Source organism: Raphanus sativus, chromosome 9, assembly GCF_000801105.2.
Source record: "Raphanus sativus cultivar WK10039 chromosome 9, ASM80110v3, whole genome shotgun sequence".
NCBI classification, from domain to species: Eukaryota; Viridiplantae; Streptophyta; class Magnoliopsida; order Brassicales; family Brassicaceae; genus Raphanus; species Raphanus sativus.
Window position 1 is genome coordinate 22963240 of NC_079519.1, and position 22053 is coordinate 22985292.

Below are 22053 nucleotides of genomic sequence, written 5' to 3' on the forward strand. Positions count from 1 at the left end.
AGAGAGTTTTTATAAAGAAACAGAGGTGATATATATATATATATATATATATATATATATATATAAATGATCAAATCGATTGTTCATGTAGAAACAAAAAAAAATTATTGTGTATGTATAGTAATAGTGGACTTCACATAAATTATTTTGTCGATTCGGTGCTGTTATTTTTGATTTTTTCTTTATGCACGTTTTACAACAGGTAAATTGGGTTTTAATATTTGCAAAAAAAAAAAAAAAAAAATTGGGTTTTAATTACGCATGATATTTCAAGTGTTCTCACACTCATCTGTGACAGCGAAATAGGTCAACCCCCGAAGTCTTTCCTTCCTTAGGTTAAGCTACGAATTTTCCTTTGGAAAAAATACGACTTTTATGCGTTCTTTACCCAACATAAATAGACAGTTTCTCATAAACTCAAATATACCAAATAAAAAAAGAGTGTTTTTATAGAAAAGAAGAGAGCCATGTTCGTGAAACTCCTCACCATTTTCTTCATCTTTGTCAGTCTACTTTTTCAACTCTTAAAGTCCTCTTCCCAATCTCTCGACAACTTCACTTACAATGGCTTCCATTCTCCACTGACTGCTAACATAACCCTCCAAGGGATCGCCAGCGTCACACCCACCGGTCTACTAAAGCTAACCATTTCATCAACAACGCATGAAACCGGTCACGCCTTCTACAGCCAACCAATTCGGTTCAGAGACTCTCCAAACGACACCGTCTCGTCCTTCTCCACAACGTTTGTCTTCGCCATCCGCTCCGAGTTCCGGACACTTAGCGCCCACGGCATCGCCTTTGTCGTGGCTCCTAAATTCGTCTTCCCGGTTGAACACCTCGGGCTCTTCAACCTTAACATCGCAAGTAAAGAAACAAACGATATATTCTCTGTTGAACTAAACAGCGATATTAATGATAACACTATCGGAATAGATATCAATGGCTTGTATTTAGTGAAAAGTTCACCTGCGGGGTACTGGGACGAGACAGGTCAGTTTAAAGACCTTACTTTGAATAGTGAAGAGCGGATGCAGGTTTGGGTTGATTACGATGGTTTAACACTGTTGGAACTATTTTTTTAGCAATGTATTCATATGCTAAAAATAGAGTTAGTGTGAATGAGAAATGGAGGTCTAATGTGTGTGATTTGAGAAACTTTTATAAAGTTACAAATATACACATTAGATATTTGGATTTGGGTTTTGATTTGTTAGTTGGATTTCATGTTCATTAACTTAATCATATAAACCAAATATATGTGATCTTTTATATTGATAAAATATAAAAAAGAAATCCATTTAAAGTATATTATTTTGTTTGAATGAGTCAAATAATAATAATTATACTCTTTAATTTTTTTGGTCAAAATGTGAAATGAATTCACATAATAATGACAAGAAATAAAAGACTCCATTAGTGCACCATGGGAGGTTTCATTTTATGTTAAAAAATGAAACTTGTGCTTCTCATTGTTTTCTATATAAAGCCTCATGGCAATGTAGAAAAATACACATCTAATACCAAAAGAAAAACCACATTCTCCTATATTGAATAGTCATGTTAGTATTTTTTATTTCTTGAGTCTGAGAGTGCAACACAAAACTAGGGTCGATAGATTCTGTTTTTCGGTGATGGTAAACAGAAACAATGCTGCAGTTGTATCCTGGGAATCTGAGCGCTATGCAACTGTCACACTACGGGGCGTTTAAAGATTTAAGGAAAGAGATTAACCATCTCGACTCTGCAGTTTTTTCTTCATTCATTTGTTTCGGTATTGTATTTTTTGATTTTTGTTCTTATTATTTTTATAAATATCAGTTGTCCCTATCGTAGTGAAATAAGGTTCCTACACTCTTAAATCTTTAAATATTGTTTATGCTTTGCACTAACAATACTGATATTTGTTAAAAGTTCTGGTTTTTAAGAACAGGCTAATCAACAGTCTCGAAACAAAATCTGGAGCTGTGCTTTCTCCAACCAATTCTGCTATTGTGTAAAGTTTGTATTATTTTACTAACAAAAACTGATTTTTTTTTAAAGTGTTTTGTTGTGAGCACAGGAAACAAAGAACTCATGGCGATGGTTGAATGATTATGTGCTGATCGTGAGTTTTAACAATCAACATTTGTTATAATCTCTACTTGAACCGGAAAAGGGAAGTTAGTTCTGAATATTTTATTGGTTTCATCTCTGAACTTTATTTATTAGGCTTCTAACGATTGGTTTTTTGATTATTTACTATCTCATAAAGGTAAATATCAAAAGAATTTGTTATTAGTCTCTAAGGCTTTGACCTTGTTTACCGGTTTGAGTCTCACTTTTGTGTAAAGTGAAACTATTTTTTGGCATTGATTTTGGTCATGAAAGCATTTCTTAAGTGTGGTCAAACACATGCGTTAAGATGATCAAATAATTTATTTTGTTCAAAGTGTGTTACTGATTTGATTTGGTTAAAGACAATTTATTTGAAGGAGAATGTCTAACGTTTTGTTTTCTAGTTTCAGATTTTTTTTTCTGGAACAACTTAATTTAATTATTAAGCACATGAATGGATGACCATGAGAAAACAAAAAGGAGTCGAGTTTAAAAAATATGATGAAAACATATTTATAAACAACATTTTTGATCTTTTGAGATCTAGTTGTATGGATGGAAATGAATTTTGTGAGTCGACGCCCCAAATTAAATTTGGGAGAGGTCTGCCACATATAAATCATTTGCCATAAGAAATAAAATGTTTGTTGATATTAATCAAAACATTTGTATTTCGTCAATGCTTAAATGCACCTCTTAAAAAGGTTGACCATACAAAACCAGTGAGAATTTTTAGACCAATATGACTGAAACTTACATGTGTATTGTAGTTTCTAAAGACAATATGTTTGAGAATAACCATAAAAAATGGTGGTTTTGATGGTACAAACAATATCATATAATGATATGTATAATTGCTAAAAGCAAAAATATGTTTTGGAAAATTAATTCAAAATATATACAAGTTAGATTTATAAATCAACTTGAGAGAACTATGAAAATAGTTGTATCTAAAAAGTCATTTTCTGAGAATGAAATACATTCTAAAGAAAATTGTAACAATTTTCGAAATTGTTTTTATTATTCATTTAAATCTAAAGGAGTTATAGATTAACTTTCTAAACTCTTAGGAGATGTTAAATGTAAATATACATGTTTTTGAGCTATCTCAAGAAATGTGGGGGAAGCTTTGCTTACCATATAAAGTTATTGGCAAGATGCCAAATGAACTTTGTGATAGTTATCAAAATATAATTAAAAAAAAAAACTAGTGTTATACACTGAGTTTTATGTATAATGGTTGTTTGTATCTTGAAAAAAAAAGATGACAAAAATCATTAAACAATTGATCTCGACTAATCTCAAGAGATTATGTTCACTGTGATGACAACCTAGGATCCTATTACTAAAGGTGTGTCATGAGATCAAATTGTAATATCATCAAGAGGAATGGGTTTAGCCTATGAACTAAGATGAGGTTTGGCGGTAACTCTACTTATCAGATTGGAGATCCCAAGAAATAGGTTCAAGGAGACAACTAAGTCAAACTAAATCTGCCCAAAGCACTGTCAGACTTCGGTCTGTACCCAGTTCCCAGGATGATTAAACAGTGCTACATGTAAGGAATAAAGGATAAGCATTTGCTTTTAATGATTTGTGCCAATTGTTTTGAGATATGAATGGAGTAGTACATGATATTCCTCTAAACAAAACTAATGGCAAATCACCTTGTGAGTGTGAAATGGGGCCGTTTCTAGGAGAATAAAAAGGCTATATTCTCCAAGTTCACTCATGATAACCAGGACTGTTCACGGCCACAATGAACACAATAGAGAACCTAGTTCTGTGAGAGAATGAAGCTGTGTTTTGGCTATTGTCTAGGTTTACACCAAAGCCCGGGAGGTTCAAGACATCATGGCCACCTCCTGGCCGAGTAAATCCGATAGCTATTAACAATGACTGGTTCAAGGCTGAAAAATTGCTACCAACTCATCATGCAGTGAATTTCTCGCTTGTACTCTCAAAAGTCTTTAGGTGAGTCTTGTCGAGTCTTGTCTAGGAAGTCAAGTCTGTCGAGTCATCTAGTGTCTAGAAGCATTTCTATTCATGTGGGGGATTGTTGGAACTATTTTTTTAGCAATGTATTCATATGCTAAAAATAGAGTTAGTGTGAATGAGAAATGGAGGTCTAATGTGTGTGATTTGAGAAACTTTTATAAAGTTACAAATATACACATTAGATATTTGGATTTGGGTTTTGATTTGTTAGTTGGATTTCATGTTCATTAACTTAATCATATAAACCAAATATATGTGATCTTTTATATTGATAAAATATAAAAAAGAAATCCATTTAAAGTATATTATTTTGTTTGAATGAGTCAAATAATAATAATTATACTCTTTAATTTTTTTGGTCAAAATGTGAAATGAATTCACATAATAATGACAAGAAATAAAAGACTCCATTAGTGCACCATGGGAGGTTTCATTTTATGTTAAAAAATGAAACTTGTGCTTCTCATTGTTTTCTATATAAAGCCTCATGGCAATGTAGAAAAATACACATCTAATACCAAAAGAAAAACCACATTCTCCTATATTGAATAGTCATGTTAGTATTTTTTTTATTTCTTGAGTCTGAGAGTGCAACACAAAACTAGGGTCGATAGATTCTGTTTTTCGGTGATGGTAAACAGAAACAATGCTGCAGTTGTATCCTGGGAATCTGAGCGCTATGCAACCGTCACACTACGGGGCGTTTAAAGATTTAAGGAAAGAGATTAACCATCTCGACTCTGCAGTTTTTTCTTCATTCATTTGTTTCGGTATTGTATTTTTTGATTTTTGTTCTTATTATTTTTATAAATATCAGTTGTCCCTATCGTAGTGAAATAAGGTTCCTACAAACACATCAGATCAACGTAACAATGGCTCCTTTCAATCATGACAAACCTACAAAACCGCTTGTCTCTACTGTCAAGGATCTATCCTCGATCCTTTCGCAAGATATGTTCGTCGGTTTCTCGTCTTCAACCGGTTCGCTTCGATCGGAACATGTTATCCTTGGTGGAGTTTCCAGATGAAGGGGAAAGCTCCCCCGTTAGAGTTACAAAAACTTCCAAAACTTCCAGAAAAGCAGAAAAGGATAACCATGATAAGGTCGCTGGGTGCCTTGTTTATTGTTGTGTTGATTCCCCTCATGTTTATCTTTTTGCTCATCTTCATCTTCCTCGTGCGCTTAATCTTTAAGAGGAGGAGAAAGTTCACGGAGGAGTTAGAAGACTGGGAAACAGAATTCAGGAAGAACAGGTTGAGGTACAAAGACCTGTACTCCGCCACCAATGGATTCAAGGAGAAGCACCTTCTCGGATCCGGCGGGTTTGGGAGCGTTTACAAAGGTGTCATGCCCAATACAAAGAAAGAGATCGCCGTAAAAAGAGTTTCCAACCAATCCAAACAAGGTTTGAAAGAGTTTGTGTCTGAGATCATAACTATTGGTCGGATGAGTCACCGGAACATAGTTCCTCTCTTGGGTTATTGCCGTCGGAAAGAGGAACTTCTTCTCGTGTACGACTACATGCCCAATGGAAGCTTAGACAAATATTTGTATAACAGTTCCGAGGTTACCCTCACCTGGAAACAGAGAATTACAATCATTAAAGGCGTGGCCTCTGCCTTGTTCTACCTCCACGAGGACTGGGAGGAAGTGGTGATTCACCGCGACATCAAAGCCAGCAACGTCTTATTAGATGCAGAGCACAATGGGAGAATTGGTGATTTCGGTTTAGCTCGGTTGCGCGGTCATGGTACTGATCCTCAGACCACTCTTGTCGCTGGAACATGGGGATACCTAGCCCCTGATCACGTGAGGACAGGAAAGGCCACGACTGCTACTGATGTTTTGCATTTGGCGTGCTCCTACTAGAAGTTGCCTGCGGTAGGCGTCCTATCCAGATTAACGAGAGTGGTGAGAGGGTCTTACTCGTGGATTGGGTTTTTGAGGTTTGGAGTGAGGGAAACATTCTGGATGCTAAGGATCCCAATCTAGGGACAGAGTATTACCAAAGAGAGGTTGAAATGGTTTTGAAACTAGGTTTGTTGTGCTCTCACTCCAACCCCCAGGCTAGACCAACGATGAGACAAGTGTTACATTACCTAAGCGGAGATGCAATGCTACCAGATTTGTCGCCTTTGGACTTGCATGGGAGTGAGATGATGTCGGAAACCTACCACGGACTTTGCGAGATAGACATGATTACATGTGGATCTTCGATGGTTGATTCTGTACTCTCAGGTGGAGGTGACGTTGAATATAACAATGTTTGTGTGCCTTCCATAACATATTGCAAAAAAAAGTGTTCCTTTGTTTCGTTTTGTATGTACTGTAGTTTAAAGTTCTTTTCTTGCATCAAACTAATATAATCACGAGGACTTTGCAAGCCAAACCGTAACTCCGCATCCATATAAACGATAAACAACTATTTCCTAACACTGAGTGCAAGACTATCCACCTATGAATATTATGTTCAGAATATATGAATGATCGTAGAGTTATGGAAACTTTCCTTCTGTAGTTTAAGGTTTTTTCACACATTAATGTAATTATTAAATTTCTATTATTATCCTATTTATTACAATATTTTATTTGTTTTCGTTAATTAATAAACTAAAAGATAAAGATAAAAGTGCAAAAACTACTAAACATTTGCATTGGATATAATAAAACGATACTTATAATAAAACATATTTAAAATCTATTTAAAATGAAACGAAGAGAGAATTATCCACATAAAACATGGAACCCTGTTGTATATAGTGATGGGGCCTGAGGCCAAATTTTATAGATTTACAAATTTTATTACTCATTCTCTTTTGTAAATATTTATACTTTCAATTTTTTCTATTTTTATGAATAAATAGTACAAATAAAATATATAGATAAAGGTAAAATTTATTATGTTGTTAAATAGCTTAATATATATATATATATAAAGAATATAAGTTGAGTTAATTTTATATTTGAAATTATATGTTAAATTAATTTCTATTGTATTACTCAAATGTTGTAGTATGTTTTATGGTCATAAAAACATATAAATATTATTTTTAAGGATATTTAGATCATAAGGTTAATGTAACATGCAGCTCTCCAAAAGCTAAATTTTTTTTTTGTCCACATCTTCATTTCATTGAAATGACTGGGTCTAAAGACCATTACAAGTTGGGCCAGAGTCTTTAATTTCTAAGCCCAATAAGAGTTTACAAGGAAACAAAATTATGAAACAACCAACTTGAAGATACACGTGCTCCGTTTGTGGAGAATTAATTGCCATGTCATGTAACACGCGTCAATCATGCAGTGATACCGTCTCTCCTCCGCGATGCTCCTTCTCTGATCACCCAAAGAGCTTCTCCTCCGTGAATTCAAATCATTTCAAACTCTTACTTCTCCGACCGCAACTTTGGCAGCTCCTCGTATGTCGCCTTCTTCACTCTTGTTCAATCTTCTTCGTACCAGTGATAGAGAACATGCCACCCTCTTCGATGAACTAAGCACGGAAACCTTTGAACAGCCCCACTAAAGATTGACTGATGAAGCTAGCACGAAGTTACCTGTATAGCACAAGAAGATTCATCAATTAAAAAGAAACCAGATGCGATGGATGTGAATTCACCGAGAGCTGCCTACAGATCCGATCATCAAAATCGGAACTTCATAAAATCCGATTTTAAAATCAGATACTTTATTAGTTTCAAACCAAATCTGAGCAGATGAAAACATGAAGAACAAGATCAGATTTGTTTGAAAAACACACAAAAAAAAGAGAAACTTGCCTAGCGAATCAAAATTCCGCAACCGGAAGCATAAAAATCGATCATAAGATCGAATATATTACACAAAACAAAGAAAAACTCTCAATCCCTCTCAATCCTTCTGAAAGATAGATATGTGTTAAGAGAGAAGTTGAGAGGGTTTTCTCTCTCTCAGAGAGAGAGCTCTCTAAAAGCTAAATTTAAAATATCAAAAGAATTAATTTTTACCTATAAACTGAAGCTAGAAGATAATTTATTTTTTGACAAAGAAACCTAGAATAGAATAACATGAAAAGGAAGTTGAAATCATGAGGGAAAGTTGATCAAACCTGTTGAGATTGAGACAATTTAATCAATGTTTTGAAAACCGGACCGAACACTGACTCGGTGTAGTTACTGGTTGACTGGTTGGACCGGTTCAATCGGTCGAACCGGATTTCCTATTTTTTAAAAAGATAAATATATATAATATATATCTACATATAATACATTTTCTATTTTTAATTAACTAAAAATAAACAACAAACATAAATCTAACTATATAATATATATAATATATTATAATATATAATATATATATATGTGAATACTATGTGAACTGAATTGAAAAAAACAAATGATTTACAGTTACAATTATCATATTTATTTATTTTACAGCTAACATCTCAAATTTTTATAAATATGGCAAAATAAATTTAGTATATATGTATATGAGAGTCAAAAATATATTTTTTATATTGTTTTTTAAGAAAATAAAAAATCAATTGAATAATAATAGTTGAACATTAATTATCAAATATAAATTTTAGCTAGTAATACTAGAAAACACATAATTATATGTTAATTTTAAAAAACCGGGTTTTAAAAATTAATCCTGGTCACCGGTTTTACCGGTTTTTAGCCGGTTTTACCGGTTTTTCTCAAATCTGGGTTTTAAACCAAACCGGACTCGGCTTCTTCAGCGAATCACGGTCGGACCGGTTCGACCGGTCGGTCCGATCCGGTTTTCAAAACACTGAATTTAATAGATTAGATTTCAGTCACTGGACTAATAAGATATCTTAGAACAGGGGGCCCTAAAATTTACTTAATTAATTAGGGCCTTGAGGCAAATGCACCGTAGGCACGGGCCATCATCAATCAAAACGATCTTCGCATATCGCTTAACAAGAGCAGCTTCGATTTCAGCCAAAGATATATTGTCTTCTCTGCCTTGAAAGGTCTCTGAACCTAATATTCTTGTTCCTCGTATCATCAACCTTGTGAACAACATCATTGCTCGCCTTCTCTAAAGCACGGTCACATAGAAAGATGTTTTCCTTCAACCTTACTGTCTTTTAACATAAACTAGATTAGGACCCGTTCTAAAGGGCGGAAATTAATTTGTCAAATTTCAATTAATAATATATGGTATATAAATATGTGTATATAATATTATATATATTTTGTGTAACATTTATATATATATATACATATTAGACATATATATAATATTTATTAAATATATATAGAATTTAATAATGTTATAATTTGTGTTGTACTTGTTATTAGTTTGTATTTGATCTTCTTTCATTTTTAGTATAATAATTTGTCTTGTCACACCTTTTACCTTTTAACTTATACACATAGTTATGCTCTTTTTCAAAAAAAAAAACTTATACACATAGTCTCGTAAAATGTAATATATAAAAAACATATTTAAAAAATCTACTGACCATATGCCATCATTATTTGGTTGTTTGAACAAAAGAAAATCATGTTCTTGCGTAACTGTGTATGTTGTGATATGATGTAGGTAAAGAGTAAATATATGGAAGTAAAGTTAGTGATACGAACATGAGCCTATGTTGGTCTATGCCACAATTATTTGGTTTTTGGAAGATCAATGAGCATAAGCATACACGATCTTTATATGCTTACGTTGTAAATGAGTCGAATATTTTTTCTTTTATGTCTGGAATGATATGGAACTCGTTGATTTAAGAGTGGTTCAGTTTTATATGATCTAATTATATTAAGAGATTAACTAAGAATATTACAAAAGTGTTACTGGTTAGGTTTAACTAATCTATGTTGGTTAAGATTTGGTTTAATTTAAGTTGGTAGGTTGCATTGTATAGGAGGCATGATATATTCTAGAAACAACTATGAAAGAGTCCAAAATTTAAATGAGAACTTCAAATAGTATAGTAGATAATCCATAAATTAATAGATTAGATGCTGAAACTTTTTTAAAAACAATTAATAAAGGTTCGACTAAACCGGAACGTATTAAATCTCAACCTTTGAACCGGTTCTATGTATAATGCTTCCCTTTTCTTTATTCTGTTCATAGCAAAAATTTGCAATCAGGACAGTGCAATAAAAATTTATAATCTTAAGCTTTTCTAAATATTTTATACTAAAAACAGTATTTCGATTGAACAGATTTGCACTAAAACAAAATGAGAAGAACGAGTAGAAGAAGATTCTACTTCTACATCTTACATTACAAACAACCAACATGTGGTGAATTGGATAACTAAATAACCTTGCTCCGTTACACTAGGATTTAAACTTACCAACAAAAGGAGGTGGATCATCATGTTGGAACAGTGTAGTAACCAACATCATCATCTTGATTGAACATCATGACACTTGTAAACAGCACCACCACAAAAAAGGATATAGCAAACATGAGTTTGGCATACCTCATGTTCTTCTTCTTCTTACTACTCATTAACAGCTGTGATTGAGGTGTTGTTTCTTCTCTATTATATATGACAGTTGATGATGATGAGATTGTTTCCACTTCCACCACGGTTGGAGCTTGCTTCCTGAGTTTAGTCTTCTGGCGAGATGGCATTGGACTCTGAATGTCAGAATGATCCAAGCCCATATCATCAGGATACTGAAGAGAACTGATTAGCTTCCTTGGTGTGCTATAGATGTTGAAATCTTCAGCATTCATGTTTCTTGAACAACACTGTCTCTGTTGCATCAGAACAAAGTCAAAAACTAGCAAATCATAACAATAAAGATGGATTTGATAATGATCAAAGTTTCTCACCTGTGGACTAGTAGGAGTTGAGTTCTGCATCTTCCTGTTCCTCAAACTTCCCATTACAAAACCTTCAAACTCATCACTTCCATTCTCACAACTACCATAGGGGACAAAAGGTGAATCAGACAGAGGTGTCTCCAGAGAACAAACCATCCTTCAAAGAGATATCAACCACTCCATGAGTTCTCCACTGTTTATGGTTCACACTCCTCCAATCAAACTCAGAGTTACAAGAAGCACGTGGTGAGAACTCAACTGGAGAATCATATCCCCTAAAAGACCCACCTAGAGTCTGTGACTCAGGTGACAAAGACTCATCAGGAGAATGAGGAAAACACTTCCTTCTACTGAAATACGAGCCAATCACAGAACGACAAGAACCTTTCTTCTCCATCTTCGCCTCAAGCTCACCAGCTATCCTCTTCGAAATAAGCAGCTCCTCTAACGTAGGCCATCTGATCAGACTGGCACCTCTCCATCTCTTTAAAAATCAATTCAACGTCAGAGTATATACTTCTCTAGTCCAAACACTTCATCAAGAAGTTCAGCATCTGCACCACCGACAACTTCTTCTGCGAGTTCCATTCCCTCACGCCAAGAGGCAGAAACTGTTGGAACTCGTTTTTTGACGAGATGGTTTTAGACCATTTTCGGTAAGTTTCCGGACGAAGACGTTCGTCGGAATAACCGAATGTTTGACACTATGTATATAGTGTATTTGTATGTCAAAATCGGAGTTGTGTTGAATGAAAAATGAAGGTTCAAAGTGAGTGATATGCAAAGCATATGAAATTTTAAATTTGGCTAAATATAATATATTTAGTAAATAAATCACTTTGGATATTTGGGTTAAATTTGTTGATTGGGCATTATGACAATTAACTTATTTAAATATAATTCATAATAATATTATATATTTATATGAAACCCAAAAGAAGTATATTGATGGTTGTTGCTTTGGTCAAAGCCATAATATTACTTTGGAAGTTAACGTACATATGGAAATCAATTTCCATTACTACATTGATTGGTACGTTATCAAACTCATTCAATTACATAACGTGCACTTTCTCTTCAAGTTATAAAAAGAGATCACTTGTGCAGTTCTGAACAGACGATCAAGACAATAGTAAAAAGATTTTCCCATGTTAGATAGTGATGTCTCTTATTTTTTATTTTAGTTTGTGTCTGAGAGTACAACACAAAACCAGTTTCGCTAGGCTTCTGATAGAGTGACGCAAATTCAGAAGATTGTTTGCAGTTGTATCCTGGGACTCATTACGTTATCGAACCGTCGCACTACGGGACGTATTTTGAGTTAAGGAAAGAGATAATATCTCGCCTCTGCAGTTGTATCATCCTTTTTTTCTTACTCTTTGGTATAGTTTTATCATTTTTATTCTTTACAATATTCAGTAATCCGTAGTTTATAAAATACGGTTCTATTAGTCTTATGTCACCAATTGATTTTTTTTTCTCATGGTCATCCATGCTTAATAACTCAATTAAGTTATCCCAAAATCTGAAAAAGAAATCAAAAACGTTAAACCATTCTTGATAATTAAAACAAAATAATTATCATTTACCAAGTCAAAGCAACATTAACCAAGTAAAAAAAAAACGTTTACCAAACGTTACAAAATCTATATTAGCTTTATGAAAGCTAAAAGACAATGAATCCTGCAATTCACAAGCAAGCTTAAAGATAGAGAATTTCAACGCTGAAACCGAGAAGGAGCCGATCAGATCCAGCACATTTTACCAAAAAGGATCAACCTGTTCTTAAAAGAAAACTTTTACAATAATCAGTCCGGTTAGTGCAAAGCAATAAACGGATATTTTGAGTTAAGACAGATAGAACCGTATTTTATAAACTACTGATTACTGAATATTGTAAAGAATAAAAATGATAAAACTATACCAAAGAGTAAGAAAAAAAAGATGATACAACTGCAGATGCGAGATATTATCTCTTTCCTTAACTCAAAATACGTCCCGTAGTGCGACGGTTCGATAACGTAATGAATCCCAGGATACAACTGCAAACAATCTTCTGAATTTGCGTCACTCTATCAGAAGCCTGGCGAAACTGGTTTTGTGTTGTACTCTCAAACACAAACTAAAATAAAAAATAAGAGACATCACTATCTAACATGGGAAAATCTTTTTAGTATTGTCTTGATCGTCTGTTCAGAACTGCACAAGTGATCTCTTTTTATAACTTGAAGAGAAAGTGCACATTATGTAATTGAATGAGTTTGATAACGTACCAATCAATGTAGTAATGGAAATTGATTTCCATATGTACGTCAACTTCCAAAGTAATATTATGGCTTTGACCAAAGCAACAACCATCAATATACTTCTTTTGGGTTTCATATAAATATATAATATTATTATGAATTATATTTAAATAAGTTAATTGTCATAATGCCCAATCAACAAATTTAACCCAAATATCCAAAGTGATTTATTTACTAAATATATTATATTTAGCCAAATTTAAAACTTCATATGCTTTGCATATCACTCACTTTGAACCTTCATTTCTCATTCAACACAACTCCGATTTTGACATACAAATACACTATATATAGTGTCAAACATTCGGTTATTCCGACGAACGTCTTCGTCCGGAAACTTACCGAAAATGGTCTAAAACCATCTCGTCAAAAAACGAGTTCCAACGGAAACATTGGTAGCAGTCGTTTTATTGCTACTGATCAATGACTGGTTTTATCCTGCTTCTATTGTTCAAAATGCATGTCCTAGGCGGTAGACGAACCTCTGCGGTTAATTGTATATGTGGATGCATAATAGGATCTATGCAAATATATTATTTTATATCTATCTTATTAAAACAGAAACATTTTGTTGGACCTAACATTTATTTTGTAAGTTTTTAAATTAAATACACATTTATACTTTATAGTTAAACCTACATTAAATCAGTAATGTTCATTTCTTTATACTACTATCCATATTTCCAAACAATATACTTATTTCTTTATACTACTATCAATATTTCCAAACAATATATTTTTATACTACTATCAATGTTTCCAAACAACACAATAATTAATCTTAATATTTTATATCTATCATTTTCTTTTTAAAATTTTGTAGAAACATCATAATTTCATAAATTGCAAAATAATGAACTTTAAAATTTGGATTATAAGATTACAAATTATGAAACTATTACAATTTAAATCAAATTAGATTATATATTGGTCATCCATCAGTTCAATCGGTTAGTCTCGGATTTTAGTGATTTTTGTTAATATGAATATTTTAAAAACCTAAATTGAATTGTCAGATCTCCAGATTAACCGGTATAATCACAATCGGGTTGAATTTAGAAACACTGATTTAAATGCAAAAATATTTTAAATACACTCTTTAAAAGTTACCAAAATATTTGTTAAGTTATTAGTGAAAATTTTCATCGTAAAATATTCCGCGCTTTCAAAGCGCGGATCATAATCTAGTAACTAAGTAAAGTTCGTAAATTCGTCCGCTAGACCGCATAAACATTTTTGTATGCCCAAGTGATTCAAAAAAATAAAAGTATGCCCAACTTATTTACATCCAAATAAAGCACTCTATAACATGAAATTGGGACGGTAGATCACTGCTCAGTTCCGGGACGATGTCTAGGCGTTCGCCTATTCCGCATTTTGCAACATTGGTCCTTACTGGAGAATGATTTGGCAACATCATTTATTGCGAGATGAACGTATATGGTTGATTAGATCCCCGTCCTTATCATCGTTTTTCGACAGCATAACAAGGAGCTTTAAGCATCCAAGTCTTGTACTCCCTCCGTTCCTGAAAGTAGGATTTTCTGGATGTTATTTTTGTTCCACAAATATAGATTTTCTATATTTTTAAAGTACTTTTGTATACTTTTGAGGATCATTTATTGTGAATATTTGAACTGATTAAATTTTATTGGTAGATAGTTATTGGAAATTGTATAAAAAGATAAAATAGTAAACTAAATTGCAAATATTTATTACTAGTGGTTTTCCGGCGCTACGCGCCGTGTATGTTTTATTCTTACATGAATTTATAATTTATTATATGATCTTAGTAAAGAAAATATGTTAAAAATATGAAAATGAAAATATGTTAAAAGAAAATGATATTTTTCTAATATTTTTGATAGTGGTTAACGAACGTAGTATATTACTTTGTTTGAAATTGTTTAGTTCAAAGAGAAATAACGTAAGTGGCTGTTACTAATTGATTTAATAAAAATAGAATAAAAAACTAATAGTCGTAACAAAGTTAATTTAGTTAGAAATAAAGCAAAGTTGACATTTTATTTAGAGAACATACTTATATTATTAATTATTAGAATACTTATGACCTATTAAACTTGTACTAATATATGTAGTTCAGAGAATAGAAAGATAGAATAAGTTTCATATTTTATAAATTTTATAAAAAAAATAAGGGTAAAGTATCAATTTTTGGTAAACTAATTGATGAGTATTAATATATACTTTTCAGATTACCACGTTTATTTTTTAAATATGGAGGTGCGAGTTGTATGTGTTAGTTTAGTTTGAAGGCCTCTAAAAATATGTATTTTAAAATAAGAAAAATAAATTTATTTTCTATATTAATTTTGTTATAATGGAAGATTATGTCCGTCTGTTAACGAAATTCTTGTTTGTTTACCCTTATTTGCAAATATCAACGAATCTTGATAAATTTAAATATATTTTTTTAGCTAAAAAATATAAATGTTTGGTAAACTCCTCTATTTAATGGACAAATTCTGTTTTAACCGGAGTGGAACATTTCACCAAATCTTCTTACCTTTCCATCAAGCAACAACATATCAACCCCAACAGCTTGCCTTTTTCTTAACATTTCAGGCTTGCCAAAATTGTTGTATCCTAGTCTTAACAACATCTCTATACCGGCTTGTCTTTAACTCTGAACAATAAAACTGGGACTTCGACATGATCTGAAATGGAAAAAGTAAAGGGATTTCCACCCGAGCTCTCACACCGTCTATACATAGGCAATGAAGCTAAGGAAGCATGAATTAAATAAATATTCAATATGAGAGAGTGGGATGAGTGGGATGAGTGGGATTTCTGGATTCATGAACGGTTACGTCGATTGTGTTAAAGAAGAAGAATCGTAGAGGTCCTATTCTCCATCGTCAACATCAAATTCTAAGAAACCCTGTGAAGCAATGTTTTGAAATTTGATTCGGATACTAAACCAGACGATTTACCAGGTCGTTGGGTCAAATGATCAACCGCTGATTAATATGAATTAAATTTATTATATAATAATATATTAGCAATGAAAATAAATATATAAAAACTAAAGTTAATATTTTAAAATGTTTTTTAAACATCAAAATAATAGTTTTATAAAATACTACAATTCCATCAAATATTTTTTCTTTGGTTCTTAAATTTTGGATTTTTTACAAAACCTAAATCCGATTAATATGAATTAAATTTTGCTGACAAAAAAAAATCTGATTTACATTAGGTCACCAAATCTACCGGTTCAACCGCGGATCCGAATCGGATTCAAAACACTGTTATAAACTCGTGGATATTTATGAAAGAAAGTTTAAAAATTCAATGCATTTCACAATTAACACCAATGAAAACCCATTAAATATAAATTGAGAAAATGTTTTAATGGGTAAAGAAAATGTCACATGACATTTTTCCCCCCAAGGAGATAAAAAAACCTACTTTATATATAAAGATAGTCTTAATAAACGTGAAAACTCTAAAAAATCTTAAAGTATTAATTTTTCACTATGGAGATTCCAAAACGAGTTAAATTTTTGGTGAATACTTTTCCCTTGACGAATACTTTTCTACACTCCTCCACACAGCTAGTGTCTGAGATGGTGGTATCGGTCGGATGAGTTATCAGAGTTCTAGACGTATACAGGGCCGGCTTAACCATTTCATAGGCCCTAGGGCAATTTTTCAAAATAGGCCCTTAACTCTTAAAATATTGTCTAATTCCTAGAAAAATTGTATAGGCTTGTTTTTGTAAGATAGAAAATTGTATAGTTTATGAAAAACAATATCTCACATGTGGGATTAGAACTGATTAGAGTCGTATTAAGACAATATCTTAGAAAATGTTTTTTTTATGCAATCAAATTTTCAAATTTGTATTAGCACTTGTTTTTAAAAATTTGTTAAAATGGTCAGCATGAATGATACAATCTAATTGTCAAGTAGTAGAAAGAAGTGACACGTATAATAAAATAATATTTTTATAATAGAGCATGATCTCATAAAACAACAAAAATTGGAATAGTTTGGGGAAAGAAGAATTTTAGTGGGGAAAAGAGGTTTTTGGAATGTGAACCGTTTTTGATTAAGTAAAAATTAAGTGAAATCAGTATATACGAACATTCCTAATTTTTTTTCCAACTACATAGTTATTCTACCACTTGAAGTCTTGAACTTTCGATACTTGTTGACAAAAAAAAATTCAATACTTAAAAAAATTATGGGCCCCTCTTGTTTGTGGGCCTTGGGCGGTCGTCCTCTTTGCCCCAGTATCTGAGCTGGCACTGGATGTATAGCAAGCATCTCTAGTGATTGGAGAAACTCTTTAAAAGTTTCCAATAGTAAATTATTACTAATTAAGTAATTATAGAATTCAAAACAATCCAAATAATCAATACGGTTATATACAAGTTTTATTTGTATTTTTGTCTGTATTTTATTAGTCAGAATCTTTTTAAAAATGTACCCATCCACGAACTTGATATAATCACATAATCTCCCGTTACTATTACATGTGACAGTGAAATGAATAGGTCAAGCACTGAAGTCTTCGCATAAGGTTAAGCTACCAAACTTCCCGTGTGAAAAAGTACGACTTTTCTGCATCCTCTACCCACCATAAATTGACCTAATTTCCCAAAAACTCAAACACATACCCAAAAAAAAGTTCATAGATAAAAGAAAAGACAGCCATGTTCGTGAAGCTCCTCACTATCGTCTTCTTCTTCGTCAGTCTATTCTCTCAACTCCTAAAATCATCTTCTCAGTCTCTCGACAACTTCACTTACAATGGCTTCCATCCTCCTCTGACTGCTAACCTAACCCTCCAAGGGATCGCCAGCGTCACACCCGAGGGTCTATTACAGCTAACGGATACAACAAGGCATAAAACCGGTCAGGCCTTCTATAACCAACCAATTCGGTTCAAAGACTCTCCAAACGGCACCGTCTTCTCCTTCTCCACGACGTTTGTCTTCTCCATAAAGGCTATGTTCCGGACACTTAGCGGCCACGGCATCGCCTTTGTGGTGGCTCCTAACTTCGTCGTCCCGGTTGCCGATTCCAGCTTCGAACACCTTGGGCTCTTCAACCCCAATATGGCACGTAAAGGAACAAACGATACATTTGCTGTTGCTTTAAACACGATCCACAATGCAGAGCACAGTGATATTAACGATAACACTATCGGAATCGATATCGCTGGCTTATATTCAGGGAAAAGTTTACCGGCGGGGTACTGGAACGAGACAGGTCAGTTTATTGACCTTACTTTGAACAGTGGTGATCAAATGCAGGTTTGGGTTGATTACGATGGTCTTACCCATCAAATTGATGTAACAATTGCTCCTTTTAACCATGACAAACCTATAAAACCACTTGTCTCGTCTGTCAGGGATCTATCCCTGGTTCTTCTGCAAGATATGTTTGTAGGTTTCTCGTCTGAAACCGGTTCGGCTTGGTCGGAACATTTGGTCTTTGGGTGGAGTTTCCGGCTGAAGGGGAAAGCTCCCCCGTTAGACTTACAAAGACTTCCAAAATTTCCAGAGTTGCAGTATGGGGGAGGAGCCATCAGTCGGTTGGCTGTCTTGTTTATTGTAATGTTGATAATTACACTCTGTTTTATCTTTTCGATCATCTTCCGCGTGCGCTTCTTCTTAAGGAGGAGGAAAAAGTTCGCAGAGAAGCTAGAAGATTGGGAAACAGAGTTCAAGAAAAACCGGTTGAAGTTCAAAGACTTGTACTATGCCACCAAAGGATTCAAGGAGAAAAACCTTCTTGGATCTGGCGGGTTTGGGAGCGTTTACAAAGGTGTCATGCCCAAGACAGAGAACGAGATCGCCGTGAAAAGAGTGTCGGACCAATCCCAACAAGGGTTGAAAGAGTTTGTGTCTGAGATTGTGACTATTGGTCGGATGAGTCACCGGAACTTAGTTCCTCTCTTGGGTTATTGCCGCCGGAAAAAGGAGCTTCTTCTGGTGTACGAGTACATGCCCAATGGAAGCTTAGATAAATATTTGTATAATAGTTCCGAGGCTACCCTCAACTGGCAACAGAGAATTACAATCATTAAAGGTGTGGCCTCTGCTTTATTCTTCCTCCACGACGACTGGGAACAAGTGGTGATTCACCGCGACATCAAAGCCAGCAACGTCTTATTAGATGCAGAATACAATGGGAGACTCGGAGATTTCGGTTTAGCTCGGTTGTGCGGTCACGGTACAGATATTCAAACCACTCATGTCGCTGGGACATGGGGATACCTAGCCCCCGACCTCATGAGGACTGGAAAGGCCACGACTGCTACCGATGTTTTTGCGTTTGGGGTGCTCCTACTGGAAGTTGCGTGCGGTAGACATCCTATCGAGATTGATAACGAGAGTGGTGAGAGGACCTTGCTCAAGGATTCGGTTTTTGGGGTTTGGAGTGAGGGAAACATTCTGGATGCAAAGGATCCAAATCTAGGGACAGTGTATGACCAAAGAGAAGTTGAAATGGTTTTGAAGCTAGGTTTGTCAGAGCCGGGCTTGGACCCAGTTTTGTGAAACATTCGTGTAGGGCCCCCACTTTATTGGGCCCCCCAATTCCATATTTTCCTTTGATATATATGTAGGCATTGATGTTACCGAGTCCACCATTTCTGTTTTTATTTTTTATTTAACTTACTAGACAATTTTGAAAACTGTATTGTCTTTTCTGCTTCTATTGCTTTGTTTTCCAGAATACTAATGCACTATGTTTTGAAGATTTATTTTTAAGACTGTAATTTTTGAAGATCAACCATGTTTAGATTGTTCTTTTCATCTTGTTCTGTAGTTATTTTTATAAATCTTTTAGTGTTGCCTTCTTTTTTCTAGTGTTGCATTCTTATCATGAAATCTAAGATGAATTCATTTTTACTTTAACTAGGGCCCCGGATATCTCAGGTCCGGCTCTGAGGTTTGTTGTGCTCTCACTCAAACCCCCAGGCTAGACCATCTATGAGGCAAGTGTTACATTACCTAAGTGGAGATGCAATGTTGCCAGATCTGTCTCCTTTGGACTTGCTTGGGAGCGAGATGATGTTGGGAACCCACCACGGACTTAGCGAGATAGGCATGTTTACAGGTGGATCTTCAATGGTTGATTCTGTACTCTCCGTTGGGAGGTGACTTTTAATATTACAATGTTTATGTGCCTTACTTTACATATCGCAGAGAAGTATTTATCCACACAAGACATGGAACCATATTGCATGCTCGTGGACATGCAAAGTGAAATATTGGCATTAGACCGCAAAATTAATATTTTTTGTTTAAAATTATTTAAGTTCTTACTAAATTGACTTTACCCCAAATATTAGGGTCAGTTCTGGTCGTACAAACTTAATGCAGAAGACCAGTTCTTTTTTTTTTTTTTTAACAACACAGAAGACCAGTTCTTTCTTACATTTAATTAGTGTATAGGTGGTTGATAGCTGGTTGATGTCCGATTTGGCCAGAGTATCTGACGGCGATGGAGATGAGCATAATTTTTCATGATAATAAGCTCTTCAACTACAACCTTTATTGATTTCTATGTTCAAACACTTGCACATTTCCTCATAAGGCGTCTGCGACAAGCACAAGTATAGTAACCAAAGGTCTCCAACGATGCAACACATAGAAAGATGTTTTCCTCAGTGTTTTTAAACCGGACCGGCGACCAAACCATAAATATTTCGGGTCATGGGTCAATGTAGTTCGACCTGTTCAATTGGGTTCGACCGGGTTTAATGGACTAAACTGAATTTAATAATGTTATATATATAATATGCATATTTTAATAAATAAATTTAGAAAATAGCAAACTGAAATGTAATAAAAGTAATAAAATAATCTAATAGTTTAAATTTAAATCAATAGAAAAATACATTTAAAGTTTATTTTCCAGGTTTATCACTATAAATCTTTATCATCTTTTAAAAAATTATATATACATTGTGAAGGTTGTTGATTTTCTATGTTTGAATTTGATGGAAGTGGAATTTCTTAATCATTCTTTTCCATTGCTTAGTACACTGCAAAAGTTTTGTAGAGAACATCAAAGACACAAACGTAAGTTTTTAATTATTAATTTCACCCAGAAATACAATACCTTGAGAAGTATAAAATACCTTGTGGTTTACAGAAAAAGTATAAAATACCTTGTGAAATATCACACACTTAAAAAAGAAAAAAGATGTCAAAAGACAGAAATACTTTGAGTTATAGTTTGTCACAAACCATATTTTTTATTTGAAAAAACTAATTATTTTATTAACAAAATTTTGCTTTCTATGTGAATCAGGATTTAACCGGTTGGTGGGTCACCGGTTCCCGATTTTTAACGGTTCAATATAGATTTTTAACCAGTTCAACTTTGATTGGGTTTTGGCATTAACCCAACCCGACTAGGTGTCCGGTTCGCGGTTGAACCCGGTCCGACCGCCGGTTCGGTTCGGGTTTAAAAACACTGGTTTTCCTTAAACCCTACTTTCTAACAGAAACACACAAACTTTTTTTTGAAACAATTAACAAATAGAACGGTTCGACTTAACCGGAAATATTAGATCTCAACCTTTGAACCGGTTCTATTCATAGCAAAAATTTGAAACTAGGATAGTGCAATTACACAATCTATAATCATAAACTTTTCTAAACATCCCATAGACAAGTAATTCTAACACATGTTTTCACTAAACAAATATGATATAACATACTATAATGATTACATGGTTTATATGACATGACCAATTACATTTAATGATTATTAATATTTTTGGTAAACTCTTTAGAATAAGATAATAAATAATACATTATCATTAAAGTAAATTTATTAAAATATGATATTAAATAATGTAATAAT

At 33.7% G+C, this 22053-nt stretch overlaps 2 protein-coding genes and 1 pseudogene across 2 annotated transcripts; 2 read left to right on the forward strand and 1 right to left on the reverse strand.

The window, feature by feature from the left end:
- The first annotated feature begins 3178 nt into the window (after positions 1-3178).
- Positions 3179-6991, forward strand: LOC108826377 (L-type lectin-domain containing receptor kinase IV.4-like). Its single transcript, XM_056994416.1, has one exon. The coding sequence runs from the start codon at positions 5120-5122 to the stop codon at positions 5963-5965; it is 846 nt and encodes a 281-aa protein (XP_056850396.1). The 5' UTR covers positions 3179-5119; the 3' UTR covers positions 5966-6991.
- Positions 6992-10435: 3444 nt separating this feature from the next.
- LOC108825033 (protein SINE1-like) lies at positions 10436-15823 on the reverse strand (annotated as a pseudogene).
- Positions 15824-17693: 1870 nt separating this feature from the next.
- LOC108823385 (L-type lectin-domain containing receptor kinase IV.4) lies at positions 17694-20491 on the forward strand. The gene is made up of 2 exons (XM_018596572.2): positions 17694-19698; positions 20128-20491. The coding sequence occupies exons 1-2, from the start codon at positions 17883-17885 to the stop codon at positions 20337-20339; spliced, it is 2028 nt and encodes a 675-aa protein (XP_018452074.1). The 5' UTR covers positions 17694-17882; the 3' UTR covers positions 20340-20491.
- Positions 20492-22053: the final 1562 nt, after the last annotated feature.

Bases quoted from the DNA above. Each gene is read 5' to 3' on its own strand.
- LOC108826377 (XM_056994416.1), top strand. From the start codon at position 5,120: ATGAAGGGGAAAGCTCCCCCGTTAGAGTTACAAAAACTTCCAAAACTT.
- LOC108823385 (XM_018596572.2), top strand. From the start codon at position 17,883: ATGTTCGTGAAGCTCCTCACTATCGTCTTCTTCTTCGTCAGTCTATTC. The intron at 19,699-20,127 runs GTTTGTCAGAGC...TCCGGCTCTGAG, and splicing joins TGAAATGGTTTTGAAGCTAG to GTTTGTTGTGCTCTCACTCA.